Source organism: Fundulus heteroclitus, unplaced genomic scaffold, assembly GCF_011125445.2.
Source record: "Fundulus heteroclitus isolate FHET01 unplaced genomic scaffold, MU-UCD_Fhet_4.1 scaffold_112, whole genome shotgun sequence".
Classification (NCBI taxonomy): domain Eukaryota; kingdom Metazoa; phylum Chordata; class Actinopteri; order Cyprinodontiformes; family Fundulidae; genus Fundulus; species Fundulus heteroclitus.
Genome location: NW_023396525.1, coordinates 392,032 through 407,699, shown reverse-complemented (window position 1 = coordinate 407,699; position 15,668 = coordinate 392,032). Strand labels below are relative to the sequence as shown.

Genomic DNA, 15,668 nt, shown 5'->3' with positions numbered 1-15,668 from the left:
TGACGGGGGAGGAAGCCGGTCAGACCTGGTAGGCCCAAAAGTATCATGAGGGTTTGCTGGAAACGCCTGGCAGAGTCCCCTGTGAGACTGAGCTTTAACTCCCACCTCCGGGGGAGCTCTGAACAGGTTCAGAGGGAGGTGGGGGACATTGAGTCTGAGTGGACCATGTTCCGTGCCTCTATTGTTGAGACGGCTAGTCGGAGCTGTGGGCGCAAGGTTGTGGGTGCATGCCGTGGCGCCAGCCCTCGAACACGCTGATGGACACCAGTGGTGAGGGAAGCTGTCAAGCTCAAGAAAGAGTCATATCAGGCTTTATTGGGCTGTGGGACTCCGGAAGCAGCTGATGTGTACCGGCAGTCAAAGCGGCAGGCGGCTCGGCTGATTGCTGAGGTAAAAACTCGGGCATGGGAAGAGTTCAGAGAGGCCATAGAGAAAGACTTCCGTACGCCTTCGAAGCGATTCTGGTTCACTATCCGGCATCTCAGGAGGGGGAAGCAGTGCAGTACCAACACTGTTTATAGTGGGCGTGGTGTGCTGCTGACCTCGACTCGGGACGTTGTGTGTCGGTGGTCGGAATACCTTCTCAATCCCACCAACATGTCTTCCATTGAGGAAGCAGAGCCTGGGGACTCTGAGTCGGGTTCTTCCATCTCTGGTGCTAAGGTCACCAAGGTGGTTAAAAAGCTCCTCGGTGGCTAGGCCCCGGGTGTGGATGAGATTCGTTCTGAGCACCTTAAGGCTCGGGATGTTGTGAGGCTGTGTTGGTTAACGCGACTTTGCAAGATTGCGTGGACATCAGGGGCAGTTCCCCTGGATTGGCAGACTGGGGTGGTGGTCCCCCTATTTAAAAAGGGGGACAGGAGGGTGTGTTCCAACTACAGAGGAATCATACTCTTAAGCCTCCCTGGTAAGGTCTATTCCGGGGTTCTGGAAAGGAGGGTCTGTCGGATAGTTGAATCTCAGATTCAGGAAGTACAGGGTGGTTTTTGTCCTGGCCACAGAACACTGGATCAGCTCTACACCCTCAGCAGGATCCTGGAGGGTTCATGGGAGGTTGCCCAACCAGTCTACATGTGTGTTGTGGATCTGAAGAAGGCATTCGACCGTGTCCCTCGTGGGGGGGGGGGGGGGTACTCCGGGAGTATGGAGTACCGGGTCCTTTAACAGGGGCTGTAACTTTTATGGACAGAATTTCTGGGCACAGCCAAGGTGTTCATGGGATCCGTTCTGGTGACCTTGAGATCGCGTCTCTGCTATTCGCAGATGACGTGGTTCTATTGTCTTCATCAGGGCGTGATCTACAGCTCTCACTAGAGCGGTTTGCAGCCGAGTGTGAAGTGGCCGGGAAGAGGATCAGTGCCTCCAAATCCGAGACCATGGTCTTGAGCCAGAAAAGGATAGAGGGTCTGCTCCGGGTTGGGGAAGATGTGCTGCCCCTAGTGGAGGAGTTTAAATATCTTTGGGTCTTGTTCATGAATGAGGGGAAGATGGAGCGGGAGATCGACAGGCAGATTGGTAGGGCGTCTGCTGTGAAGCGGGCGCTGTACCTGTCCGTTGTGGTGAAGAGAGAGCTGAGCTAAAAGACAAAGCTCTCGATTTACTGGTCGATCTACGTTTCTACTCTCATCTATGGTCATGAGCTTTGGGTCATGACCGAAAGAACGAGACCCCGAAGAAAGAATGGCCGAAATAAGTTTTCTCCATAGTGTGTCTGGGCTCTCCCTTAGAGATAGGGTGAGGAGCTCAGTCATCCGGGGAGGACTCAGAGTAGAGCCGGTGCTCCTCCAGGTCCCTGGTAAGGTGTTCCAGGCACGTCCCACGGGAGGAGACCCAGAGGGAGACCCAGGACACGCTGGAGGGACTATGTCTCTTGGCTGGCCTGGGAATGCCTTGGGATTCCCCCGGAGGAGCTGGCTCAAGGGGCTGGGGAGAGGGACGTCTGGGCCTCCCTACTGAAGCTGCTACCCCCGCGACCCGACCCAGGATAAGCAGAAGAAGATGGTTGGATAGATAGATTCTCAAGTTGAAGCAAAGTGTCTGTTGATTTTTAGATCTTGCCACATGTCTTCTCAGTCAGATTTAAGTCTTGAATGTCATTGGGCTACTCCTACAATTAATGTGTTTTGATCTATTGTAGCTCTGGTTGTATATTTAGTGTTGTTCCACTGGAAAGTGACCCCATCCCAACCACCCCCGTCCCCCAAGATTTTCCCAACCTTACATTTAAACTTCATCCATCTTCCCATCCACTTTTACCAGCTTCCCCTTCTCCAGCTCTAGAAAAGCATGCTCAGCCCATGATGCTGTCGCAAAGATGTTCCAACGCAATGATGGCATGTTCAGTGCAATGTATAGTGGAAGTTTTTCCACCAAACACAGTTTTCGCCAACAGATTCTTACACCTGAGCTGTGGACCTTTGCAGCTCATCCAAAGTTAACATATACCAAGGTTGCCAATATTCTTTTCACCAGGGCAACCAATTTAGGTGGACAGCCAGGTCTTGGTAGGGTGCACCTATGAAAGACTGTTTCCATTTGTGGGCAATTAATTGAACTATTTTTGTGATTCTTATTCTATTTTATCTTAAAACTTGAAATTCAAGTATCATTTTGATCCCACATTACGATTTTACACTACTACTTTGTGTTGTTCTGGCATGTAAAATCCCAATGCATTACTTTGAGGTTTGTGAAACATGAAAACATGTGAAAATATTTCAGGGAGGAGCACCGTAGTCCCATCCTTGAGAGGAGTGTATGTGAACAGAAGCAAGGGAATGAGAAAATAACCTATATATATACCCAGAACTGAAATAGCACGAGTTTTCCACATCTGATAACATTACACAAGTTTTACCAGGATGTTATCCTTAGTTAGTCACCTGTCTCATGGAACATATGTACCCTTGTTCTATTGGTGGAAAGTACACTTTCCCTTAAGTCATTCGACAAAGTTTGATGATTTTTCCACTAAAAACAGTTTCTGTTTTGAGAGTTGGGAGATGAAGCAAGGCAAAAAAGGCAATATTATTACAGTCTGAGTTTTTCTGACAGTGAGAGACTGTAGGAGTTGCTTACCTCACCAACAAAAGTTAAATCAACAGCAAATCATTATATGTGTCATAAGTACAGAGTAGTTATGGTATGATGAAAAAACATAACACAGCATAATAGTCCATCTTGTTATAGACTGACATCAGCAATTTTTGTAATTCTTTTTACCAAATGGTTGGGTTACCAGACAAATCTCTATCCAGTATGCTTAATAAACTACTTTTAGCTTGCTATATAAATAAACTTACGTTTTTCTTTTTTTTTGTTCTTTTTTATAAATGATTATAGGAAATGAAAAATTATTCAACATGAAAAAAATCTTAAGAAAACCCTTTTTATTGCATTATTAGGTTTTATTCTGGGACTATTTCCTGTTTTAACCCCTATTTCATGTTCAATGGACACACAAAAAGGAAAGGTAGAAGAGAAAAAGATGATTTGCAGAGGTTGTGAACCCAAAGTTCAGGAAAAGTGACGCCGAGCAATCATGGAGAGTAATATATTTAATAACTGAAAACTTGAGGACAGTGACATGTTGACAAATAGGGCAGAACATCAGGTAGCGTCAACAGACAATCCAGCAACTAATGAACAGAAAACAGGAACTTAAATACACCGGGAAGTAATCAACTGGATAGCGAACATGTGAGTAACAGTCAACAGAAATACACAGCAGGGGAGGCAGCTAGGGTGGGAAACTAGAAGGCCATGAAACACAGGTAAACTATACAAAAAACAAACACTAACTAAAATATGCACAATCCAAGGAACCTAAAAACTAATAAACCAAACACCTTAGGATTGTGACAAAGACAAAATGCTAAAAGAGAGAAAAGGTGAATATAGGAGCAGGGAAAGGAGAGAACAAGATAACATCCTCAGAGTCTGCTTCTACGCCTGCAAAGAGAAATATAAAAAGAACAGCAAAACAAACCAATAAAGTATTACAGGTACAAAAAACCAACGCCTTGATAACGTCACTGAAAAATACAGAGTATTATTTATTATGAGATGTATAAATTGACAGCTATGTTAATAATAGGGATTTTGTGTATAAAAGTGAGTCTGTAAGCATCCGAATCCAAGCACCTGTAGGTGTTTGCGAGAGTTCCCACATAGTCATTTCACAGTTCTCAACATTTTTAAGGAGGCTAGCTCTGTTAAATTTAGGACATTTTATTTGAGTGCTCCTGATTGTGGCATTAGAGTAAATGTCAGGGTGAAAGAGTTTTCTGGGACCTTGAGAAAGAAGATTATTGTAACCAGGGTGCGATTTGCTGGGGGGGATGGTGGGGATTTTCCCCCCCTCTGGTCATTCATGTTTTATCCCTGGGGGGGATACGTTCCCCCCCTTCTGATCTGAATAAGTAATATTATCAGGGGTTTAATGTTATCCGTCGCTGTGAGGGACTTTCATCATTTGGAAAATGAGCGCAAAATGTTCCGTGTATACTTTTTATTCAAGATTTTAAACAGAAGCTGCGCCTAACCAATGAAATCTGGCAGAGCTAGGACATTAGCCAGTCAGAAGGAGAGTAGGGCGGGTCTTTGCAAAGTGGAAATCTACCAGTCTGAGGTTTATCGGTGTTCAATCATTTTAACTTTTAAAAGAACATCTCAAACTGACCACAGATGCATGAATGAAAGTAGCGGTAGTCAAAGGTTTTCTTTGGATTTATGTAAACCAGCAGGTCAGAAAGTTCAGTGCATAAAACAACTGACAACAACTTCCCTCGGTAAGTGTGTCTCTTGCTGTTATGTTTTATTTAAAACTGAAAGAGTAACGCTGTAGCTTGGCTAATTTAGCATGACGCGCTTTTTTTTAAGAAGAAGAAGGAGGGTCGGAATGTGAAATGATGTCCCGGTTTGACTGGGTCTGATTCGGAAAAAGTAAAAAAAAATCATAAATATTATTCCACCAGCGCTTTTCTGTAACAAAGAAGGTCATGGAGGGGCTGGTGACCATCTCCAGCAGTCAATGAGTGAGAGGTGGGGACACAGAGTATATAGGATTGATTTATATTGAATGTTACAGTAGAGTTAATGTACAGGTGTGAAGAAGATGATGTAATGATGCCAGCTGCTGTCTTTTGAATTAGCTGCAGTTTATAGAGGGTTTTGAAATTGTAAAGTGGAAAGGTGAGTGGACTGTGGACCAGTTTGGCAAAAGTGTGAAGGAAGAACTTGCTTGATGCTGCAAATATGAAAGTTAACCAGGTGATGTTATGGATGTGGAAAGTGAAGGAGATCATGCAGAGGGCTGTCCTTGATGGTGCAAAGGCTCTGAAGCTGGAAGGTGGGAGAGATACAGGAATTGTCAATGGAACTGTCAGATTTGGTTAAAGAGGACTTTGCACAATAAGCAAATGAGGTTACTAAGGTGGAATGACGTCCACGGCCCGGGAATATATGGGCTGACTAGAAAATGTTTTCAGTCAAATTGATTGTTTTTGCTTTAACCCCTGAATATGATGGATTTTTCAAAATTGATATTAATACATGTCTTGTGTCCTTCACATTTGTAAATTAATTTTGGTGTTTGTATTTAAAGAGTATTATTACATTTTCTGCTCAATGCGGTTAAAGTAAACTAATACCCACTCCTGAGTCCCGACAATAGATGGCGCAAGTTTAAAAACAAAAGTCTAACCTACTGGATCTAGCTAGCTACCTGAAAGAGCACCTGCTAGCTAACCATTATTAATAAAACTTTAATTCATTAATACAACTTTTGAAATTATCCCCCCCTCTGTTTTTTTTTTTGCAAATCGCACACTGATTGTAACTTTTGAGTTTATGATGCGCTTTACGGCCTTCTTACACTGTGTGATTTAAAAAAATAATAATAATTTTAGCAATCTTGTAAGACATCGCATGACAGTCTGTGTGATGTAGATTTAATCATATTTGGTAAAATGTCAAGTTTGTTGTGTGCATATTGTATGGTCACTGTTTACGACTAAATTGCTTACATTGTATAACAATAGGCAAATTTAGCATAAGTCACATCAGCGTATACAATCCATCTACAGCACAGGCTGTATTTAATTTAGGTGTTGTGGTGGTTTAGGCCACCACAACAAGAAAACTATAATTAAAGCTGTCCCCGGTTTGTGACTGCTGTGCGATCTGACATGCACGCAGCTGATACAGATGCACCTGTTCTGTGCCTTGGTCAGTATTCTATGTGGCAGTGCATTTGGTCCAATCAGAAAAGTTTGTCTGATCGGAGCAAACAGGACAGGTTATCCCTGACATAAATTGATTCATATATCCAAAACTTGAATTTTTTTTTTTTCTATTTGGAGAGCAGCACCATTCAGAACCTGTGAAAACTGTCATACTGTGTGAGCTATTCATTCCAAATAACTGACACTGTCAGATATTGATTGCAGGTCATCTTTGGTTGCAAAATGCTAACAATGGCCATCCTTGACATTTCTCCGCAATTTTTCTACAGTCCTCGTCTCATGTCTGCAATGGGCCAAAATTACAGTGTGTACCAAGCAAAATAAGGCCAGTGGGTCTCCATAGGATTTTCAATCAGCCATTCCACTGTACATAAAATAGTCTACAAGCAGAGGACATTCAAAATACCTGCCAACAATGCCAGGTCTAGCTATCCACACACCCTGAGGGCAGCTAGCAAGATGCAAAACAAAGTCTCCAAAACTCTTCTGCAGGCTCCTGTGAAAATGTATGTAAAAGTGCAAGCCTCTGCACAAGGTTAACTCATCGAAGATGTCCAAAGAGGAACCCTTTGCTATTAAAAAAAAAAAAAAAAAACAACACATTGAAGCCAGGGTAAAGCTTGCCAAAGAGAACAAAGACAAAAACACATAGTATTATGATCTTTGGATAGATGAGTCTAAAATGTATTTGTTTTCATACAGCAGAACAGAGGACATGGTTTGCTGAAACCAAATACACCTTTCTAGGAGGTATAGAGGAATAGACCTGGAAGTGTTATAGTTCAGGGATGCTTTGCTGCAGCGGGACCTGGACAGCTTACTGTTATGGATCATCAGAAATTAGGCCATTTTTCAGAGGGTGTTTGTGGAAAATGTGAGACCATTTTTAAATCTGTTTTGAAAAATGCATGCTAAGGTAGAACCGGACACTGCAACACACAGGTCACTGTGTGTTGGAAATGGAAAAGCCCTGGGTTGAATCAAAACCTGGATGGTAATCTCATTTAGATGCTGTGGGGAAATTTGAGAGGGGCTCTACATACAAGAAACCCATATAATACCTCACAAAGGGAGGAGTTGGGTAAACTTATGTACATTGATATTTGGTCCTTTTTAGCATGCTTCTTAGGAAGTCAGTATGAATACATCATAGGGATAGAAAAAACACCCCACTGTTGACAGTGCTGTGCACAAAATCATCAAACACAAAGAAGAGAAGCAGAACTTTTGTCTTCACAGCTGAATTATGTTGTTGTCATTCCCTGTGCAAATATGGACTTGCAACCCAGCACTGTAATAATGAGCACAGCAGGCTTGCAAAAGTGAAAAGCAACCTGGGGTCACTTTGATACTTGGGAGTGCACCAATGCATACAGCAGTTCACTCTACAGAGGAATGGACCAGCTCATTTACTCGGTATCTTGCTAAAAGTAACCCCATGATTCGAACTACGTTTCAGCTGAGTTGATCAGTAGCCTTGTGTATCCAAGCTTGCCTAAGCTCCTACAGCTGTCCAAACAAGCATCCACAAACAAACATACTGCAGCGTGCACACTAAGGTCCTGTCCATACACACTTATTTACAGATGCAAACAAAGATGTGTGCACACACTTGGAAATGGCAACACACATGCTTGTGCATAAATTCCCCCACACAGGCAGCTCTGGTGTTGCCAACTGGTACAACCGAATTAACAAAATGTATACATCATTAGGGTGGTATTTCCTTGCTTCATTCTGACTTTATTAAAAGCATTACTATCCATTATCCACTTCTCAATCCAGATGTTGTTCTCAAAATTCAGCATTGCTTAAAAAGATGTTGGCATCTGATGTCTACAGGTTCAGTGCGTGGTTTTCAGACCAACCCGAGCTACATGGTTAGGGTTGCTCTATATGTAGGCCAAAGGGTGCGGTTATTTAATCGGAAAACCTTTGGGTGCAACCAGAGTGACCTACTGATGTACAAATTTGGGAAGTCATAGTAGGTCATGATTAGGCCCCTTTAAAAATTACTAAACTGACAGGAATTGTTGTTTTGATGCACATGGTATCTTCCTGTCTATAGCAATCTGTAACAGTAGGCGGGGCACACCCTGGACTGGTTGTCAGTCTGTCAAAGGGTCAATAGAAGGAAATATGAGAAAGACAACAATGTAAAATCTCCAAATAACCTAATATATATATATATATATATATATATATATATATATATATATATATATATATATATATATATATATATATATATGTATATATATATATATATAGATATAAGTTTGTACTTTCGGATGCAAATACACCAGATCTGAACCCAGGATCTTCTTGTTTTGAAGCACCGACAGTAATCCTTGGCTCACCCTGACAACATATTTTATTTTTTTGAAACTTGTGCTTATTTTGGCAGACATTACCACAGCATGGATGAGTTCAGCCATTATGATTTGCTGGAGGTCAGCACTGGTCGCAAAGTGGCAGAGGGACACAAGGCCAGCTTCTGCCTTGAGGACACCACCTGTGACTTTGGTCACCTGAAGCGCTATGCTTGCACCTCTCACACACAGGTAATGTCACAGACAAAAGTACAATAATCAGCTGAAAATGGTCTTACGTCATTGTAGAGCCATAATCATATGTGTCTTGTTTTCTCTCATTTTTTATGGTTGAATGTAACAGTTTTTATAGTCTTTGGACTTTTGCTTATTTGGTGTTGTTCATTGGTGGTGTACACCATGTCCATGTCACCAGTCCATCATAGGGCGACTCAAAAAGACACACGCGGCAGACAACCATGCACACACACACCCATACCTAAGAGCTATTTAGAGAGACCAATTTAACCTAACGATCCGTGAGAAGAGGCCAGAGTACCCAGAGAGAACCCAGGCATGTAAGGGGAGCATTTTGCATGTAGCCAAAAATATTTTGGTGCCTGACCAAAGCATCAATTAAAGGTTTCTTCTTGCCACCCTTACATGTAGCCTATATCTGTAGGTTGCATGACCAGTAGTTGTCCTCTCAACAGATTATGCCAACCTAGTTTTCAATCTCCGTGGCTCAACCAGAGTAAGCAGGTCCTCTTTCCTGCTTCTAAGATGACTGCTCTCATTGAATGGCCAGGTTTAGAAGGATGGCAGTTTTGCAGTTGTGGCATCTTATATTCTCATTTTCATATACACCCAGGGAATGAACAATGCTCCGTGAGTTGTCCAAAGCTTGAAATATACTAAGAAGCTATACACAGGTGGACTCTACTTAAAAAAATATGGGATATAAAAGTATCATATTGGATTTTATGCAGGAGTATCAGAGTAACTATACATTATTTGTGGTTAGTTAATCCAGTAAAATCCCTATAAAATACAAGGAACATTGTGGTTGTATGATGAGAAATGTGGAATAAAATTCAATGGGTAGGATTTTTTTTTTTTTTTTGCAAGACACTGTGTTTAACCTCTGGAGCTCACAACAATCAGTATTCTTGACAAGCTTCTCTCCTCCCTGCTGCTTCTTCAGGGTCTGAGCCCAGGCTGCTACGATACATACAATGCTGATATTGACTGCCAGTGGATCGATATCACCGACATCAAACCTGGAAACTACATACTAAAGGTGAGGGTCTAGTGAGAGCTGGGTGTGCATGAACATGAAGTTTTTAGGCATCTCCCACTCCCATCAAATGATCATGGGAGTGAGAGAAGGGTCAAGGCCACCAAAACAAATTGATCCATTTCATAAAGTTTTCAGCTTTTAGGTAATAGACGTGTCTGAGGCTGCACCTCCCTTCGTATATTGTTTGTTTGGTTGTCCGTTCATATTCTATGTGGCATGCATAAAAAATGGAGTTAAAATTTATTTCCGGGCAATGCCAGGCCATGTTTGTATATGTGTTGTTTTATTCCCAAGTTTGGACATATTTCTGAACTGCATTCTTTTATCTCCAGCTTGTGGTGAATCCCAAATTCTTGGTGCTTGAGTCGGATTTCACCAACAATGTAGTGAGGTGCAACATTCACTACACGGGACGATCTGTCACAACAAACAACTGCAAGTTAGCACAGTAAGTATAACATATTACATGTACTGTACAAAAACAGTACATTTATATATGCCTTTATTGGGAGACCTTTGACTACAACTGTTACATTGTTGTTGTTTTTTTACCTTTGTAAGTTAAATCAATGCACTTCCAGTGGAATCACTAACACTCCTCTGTTTAACAGATCAGAGACTGGATGCCCTTATACAAAGTGTCTCATAATGTTTTGAGACACTCAGGGAACTTAATAGGTTCCTGGCTAAAATATTTGATGGTTTAATGTATTATGCTCTCATTCTCCCACGAAGATTAACAGCCTCTCAAAGTTTGATATTTTCCCTCAAAAGGGGATCCAAGGACGTTGAACTTGCAAATAGCTCTATTAGAAAGTGTAGCATTGCACTCTAAATTACTCCCAGATCCTCTTGAAAAGAGCTTTTATAGAGGTTCAAGTACTCAGGCTAGCCTCTCCCCTGTGCGCAATGAAGACTTATTTGTCAAAGCATATCTAAAATTAGACGAAAGCTTGACTTACTAGATCCGTTTTACTGTTTCTTTCAAAAAATTTAATGTTTTAGGAAATGTAAAGAATAATTTTCCCCTTTTTTGAACACACACAAATTTATGATTTATATTTTTTTTATACTTGAATAATTCATTTTTGAGCTTTAAGAACTTTAAAAAACTCCTGTAAATGTGTAAGGCAATAATAAATAGCTCCATCAGGACCATCAAAAGCATTTTAAAAAGGTTTGTATTGCATCTTTATGCAGTTTGAATAAAGGGAATCTTTGTGAAAGTGTAACAGTCAGGTTTTCTACTCACCAAATTACACAGAAATGCTGAACTCAGCCTGAGTGCACCAACTCTAACAAAAGTGCTACTTTTTTTTGCTTTCCTTCTAGGTCTTGATCCAGCAAGGGAAGACTGCCAGAATAAAGTGTCCTTGATTGCTATTCCATTGAAATGTGAATGGAATCCCTTTCTTCTTGTTTAAATCCTTTTGTTTGTTTGTTGTTTTTTTATAGTTTTGATTTTTTGTCTCTGTTTAATTTGCTGTTTGGGAATCTTGAGCCTACAGCAAACCACAATTTTACTATTCCTAAAAATGTGGAAGTTTAAACATCCCCATCTAACATCTTCATAATGCATTTCACACATTAGTATCTCAATAATGCACCAACAGTTCACACAGCCCTGCATTTTACGGTAAAAGCACTCGCTTTTATGTGTTTCAAATAACAGTGTTACTGGCCTGGATTTGCTCCATGATGGTTCACATCACTGACTTTTAAAAGACGTGTTCACTGTATTTCCACACAGTTAAGGCTCATTTAAGCTACAATCTAACATATGAAATTAGGGAAAAGGTTCTGCATTCATCCATGCAGTGCAGCAACAGATCAGAAATGCCCAGTGATTCGGAAGAGGTATAACAAGCCAGTTTGTGTTCTTCTTTGTCTCTAAACCACCTTCGCAGATCAAGATGGGATGTTGTGATTTTCTGGCCACATCCTGGTAAATGTTGTGTTGCCAGTGAAAAGAAGACAGCAGGTCTTATTTGCATGTGTTAACGTCAAATTGTTAGCCACCGGAAAAGACGGGCGATTTGCAACAGGCTGTGTAAAGCACGACTCTTTGAAAGAAGGGTGCATATCTTGGCAGAAAATGGTGCTCTCAAGAAAACAACACTTGCAGTATGTTTGCTGAATTATTACACCTTTGTTTGTGTTTCACACTCCAACACTGGTCAGATGGCACATAGGTCATCTATATCTTTTAAAAAATGTTAAACCAATACATGTTTCTAGTGATGGAGATCATTTTATGTAACTGATTATTTGATTAGTCAATTGTGTTTGTTGTTGTTATTGCTAAATTTTACTTAGATTTTTTTTCTTGATTGTTAAAAAAAAACACCACTGCAGATAGGTAAAAGCTATTTGGCTATTTTGTGTGTAATACAGAGAGTGCAGAGTTGCAGAAAGCCATCTCTTCCTACCTCTCCTGTTGAGTGAGTCACCGTTTCCGAGACCTTTCATCTGCAGACAATTTACGGTAGAAACTCTAAGTGTCCAGGCCCGGGTTATTTGGTATTGCCTGCTGTGTCCTAATACAACAATATTTGAATACAAACACGGAGTATTACTTGAATTCTGTTCATTTTAAGAGAAAAAAAAACACAAGAGCAAAACCAATATTCTATGTTCACAGTTGTGCAAGTTGTTGTGTGTCATATCACCTTGAGTAAAATTGAAACTTGTCTTTTACTGATATTTTAGGATATAAAACAACACAAAGTAGTGCTTGACTGTCAAATGGAAGCACAATTTCTTACAATTGAAAATCTAAACAGTTTGGCCAAACAGGCTAAATACAAACAAAATATGCAGCAACACTACCATGTTAACTGAGGTAAACATCTGTAAGATAACCAAATGGTTTTAATTAATCAACTGTAACTTGACAGTAAAGCTGGGATTCCAGAGGAACATCAATATCTTTAGAATTTGCCTTTTATAAATGCAATTGCTTGTGTTTATGCAAAGAAAGCATTTTCTTAATCTCTATATATCAATGTGCTGACCAAATAATGCAGCAACATTATATTCTTTTGTACACATTTATATGTTGTTACATTCAGAGCAGGTATACTCGTTACTGTAGGACTTTCATTTAGTACTGTAAATGGTCAGATGTTATGATTTAATGTTCGGTATCTTGGAAACATTGAGCTGCCATATTGTATCATGCAGATGGCTTGGTCAGGAGCCCTGGCATCACAGCTTAATGCACCAGGTGCCACTTGAGAGCTGTACGATGGATCTGGTGGTTAGCACTGTTGTCTCACTGCTAGTGGTGAGTTTACATGTTTTGAAATGTACTTTTGTAGCCGCTGGCCTCCTTCCACAGCCCTTTATAGGATTAAGCGGGTACAAAAAGTGAATGACACACCACTTCAACATACAGTGTAACTCAAGCAAATTTATTTGAACATCTGAAGTGTATCCCATGACGACACCACCTCAATGCGCTGTAGTAACCCTGAAAATAAAGAAATATGTTGTAAATGGAGTGTGTCATTATAAAGTGTGACTGGATTTCTGAAAAATGGTGTTTAACTCATGTCATGACATCCTGCTTAACATAACTTAGCAATTTTATTTCCAAAAGTTAATAAAATAACAGTAAAAAACTAAAGTTGTACACATGTTTTGTGCCAATAACAAATCACATTTGTTTTTAGTATTCCCACCTGGTTTATATATGTACAACTTTTACCTTAGAAAGTTGGAATCTTAACTGTATTTTTTTAAAAGGATGATAAATATGCTCACAAAATGTAATGCAAAAACACACTCACAGTGAACTTAATTTTTTTTATATAAAATAAGTACATTGATGTCATCTTTGCATATTGACAGTATGATTTTTCCTTATAGTGCTGTTTCACTGTGCTGCATCTGATTTCCTGTCTGTTGATTTGCATAGAGTATGAGTTGGAAAGTTCTTAAGATATCTAAAAACATTTGCTTCATAATATAAGGCAGGGGTCACCAACATGGTGCCCGCGGGCACCAGATAGCCCCCCTAGGATCAAATGTGGTGCCCACAAGCCTGTTCAAAGAAATAGCACAACCCTCCAGTGAGCTGCATTTAAAATATTTTATTCAGTTACTGTTCCTTTTTAATCATACTTGTGTTTGCATAGATTTAACAATGACAAAAGCATTAAAAACATATTTATATTATGTAAAGTTAGGGTGAGCTTGGACTCTTGTAGCTCAAAGATCAGTACTGGTAGCCCTTCATATGACACAGTACCGGGGAAGTAGCTCTCAGTTTCAAAAAGGTTGGTGATCCCTGATATAAGGCATACCTCTGAAAGTTACGGATGTCACAGAGTGACCTCACATATGAGCTGGGGATCCATATCACTACTGCTTGGATTGCTTGGTATCAGCATTGTTGACTGCAATAAATTCTTTATGTCTGCTATCACAACCCAGTCTCACTAAGAAATGTGTAATGACCACGTTGGTCCACAGGGGTAAACGTACTATTGTCCCAATTTAGTTCCTCAATACGTTTGTCCTATGTTTTATTTGGCCTATTTATTTACATTAGCTTGTAACTCAGTCACATGAGTACCACGTTTCTCCCAGCAAATAAAAGAACATGGCCACCATTCTCCATACTTTATGTGGAAAACTCAACATTTAAAGAAAACCTCCATGTTTCAATGTATTTTGACATTTTTAGTGAGAGGTTTGCATAATAATTTCAGAATCATCATTCTGGGAATGTAGACAATGTTTTATTTATTTGTTCACTGAAGATTTGAGTGTCACGTGTTACTGTTGTGCAAGCTGGAGCTACGGAAATCGCTGTCACCAGAGCAGGGCTGCGTTCCATTTAGTCTGTGATCATTTCCCGTATTTAGAGCGTGATATGCAGCATTTTTTTGTAGAATTCTATACATTTTAATTACATTAATAACAAGAAGTCTGAAGTTAGGGTGGATGATATATAATATATATCATACCAGTGACAGCTGACTGTGGAATATTTAAGAGTGAGGAAATTTCATAGGTGGAATCCTAATACAGAACCACACTGGAGTTCTCAGAGCTCCTGAGAGACACCCATTCTCCCACAAATGTTTGTAGAAACAGTCTGCATACCTGGTAGTTGATTTTATACACATGTGGCCATGAAAGTGATTAGGAACACATGATTTCCATTATTTGGATGGGTGAGGGAATACTTTTCACTATATATGTCTAGTTGTCGAATTAGGTCAAATTGTAGATTTGCATGACACCTAGACTCTCATGTTACCCTTTTCCCTTAACTGTTAAGGTTTTCTTTTAACAGTTTTTAGGAATGTATCCCAACATTGTTATTTACACATAAGCCCTGATCAACTTCATTCCCATCAAGAGAGCCGTACATCTAACTAAACACGCTCTCATTTGGTAATTACAGTAGATGAAGGCTTCCCACTACCATTGAGTGTCTGGAATAAAATCTGTGCATGTGTCTTAACCTTGTCAATGTCAGTTATGTCTTTGGTAAATGTGTAACGTTAGATCCTAATGTGTAAAACAGTTGGAGGTATAACTTTATGGGCACAATTATACTTTCATCGCAACTTCAAAGCATGAAACGGTATCACCTTGAAATCTTTGTGAAACATTTTTCCTTTGCAGAAACTTTAACATGTGCGAAAGTGCAGTCAGCTCCATACCTGTGGTTACAACAGAAAAAAATCTGTACTTAACACTTTTGCAGAGACATTTTGAATTAAGGACTACTTTTAATCACTGATTGTGTGAAAAAAAACATTATCACTGTATGGTGTATCTAAATATTAAAAATTA

At 40.1% G+C, this 15,668-nt stretch overlaps 1 protein-coding gene across 1 annotated transcript in view; it reads left to right on the top strand.

The window, feature by feature from the left end:
* The window catches only part of loxl1 (lysyl oxidase-like 1), a 31,254-nt gene extending 17,895 nt beyond the window's left edge, over positions 1–13,359 (top strand). The window contains exons 4-7 of the mRNA XM_012850899.3: positions 8,653–8,809; positions 9,762–9,857; positions 10,190–10,305; positions 11,190–13,359. Coding sequence (XP_012706353.2) covers positions 8,653–8,809; positions 9,762–9,857; positions 10,190–10,305; positions 11,190–11,196 — 376 coding nt within the window. The 3' untranslated portion in view covers positions 11,197–13,359. The remainder of the gene's footprint in view (positions 1–8,652; positions 8,810–9,761; positions 9,858–10,189; positions 10,306–11,189) is intronic.
* The last annotated feature ends 2,309 nt before the right edge of the window (positions 13,360–15,668 follow it).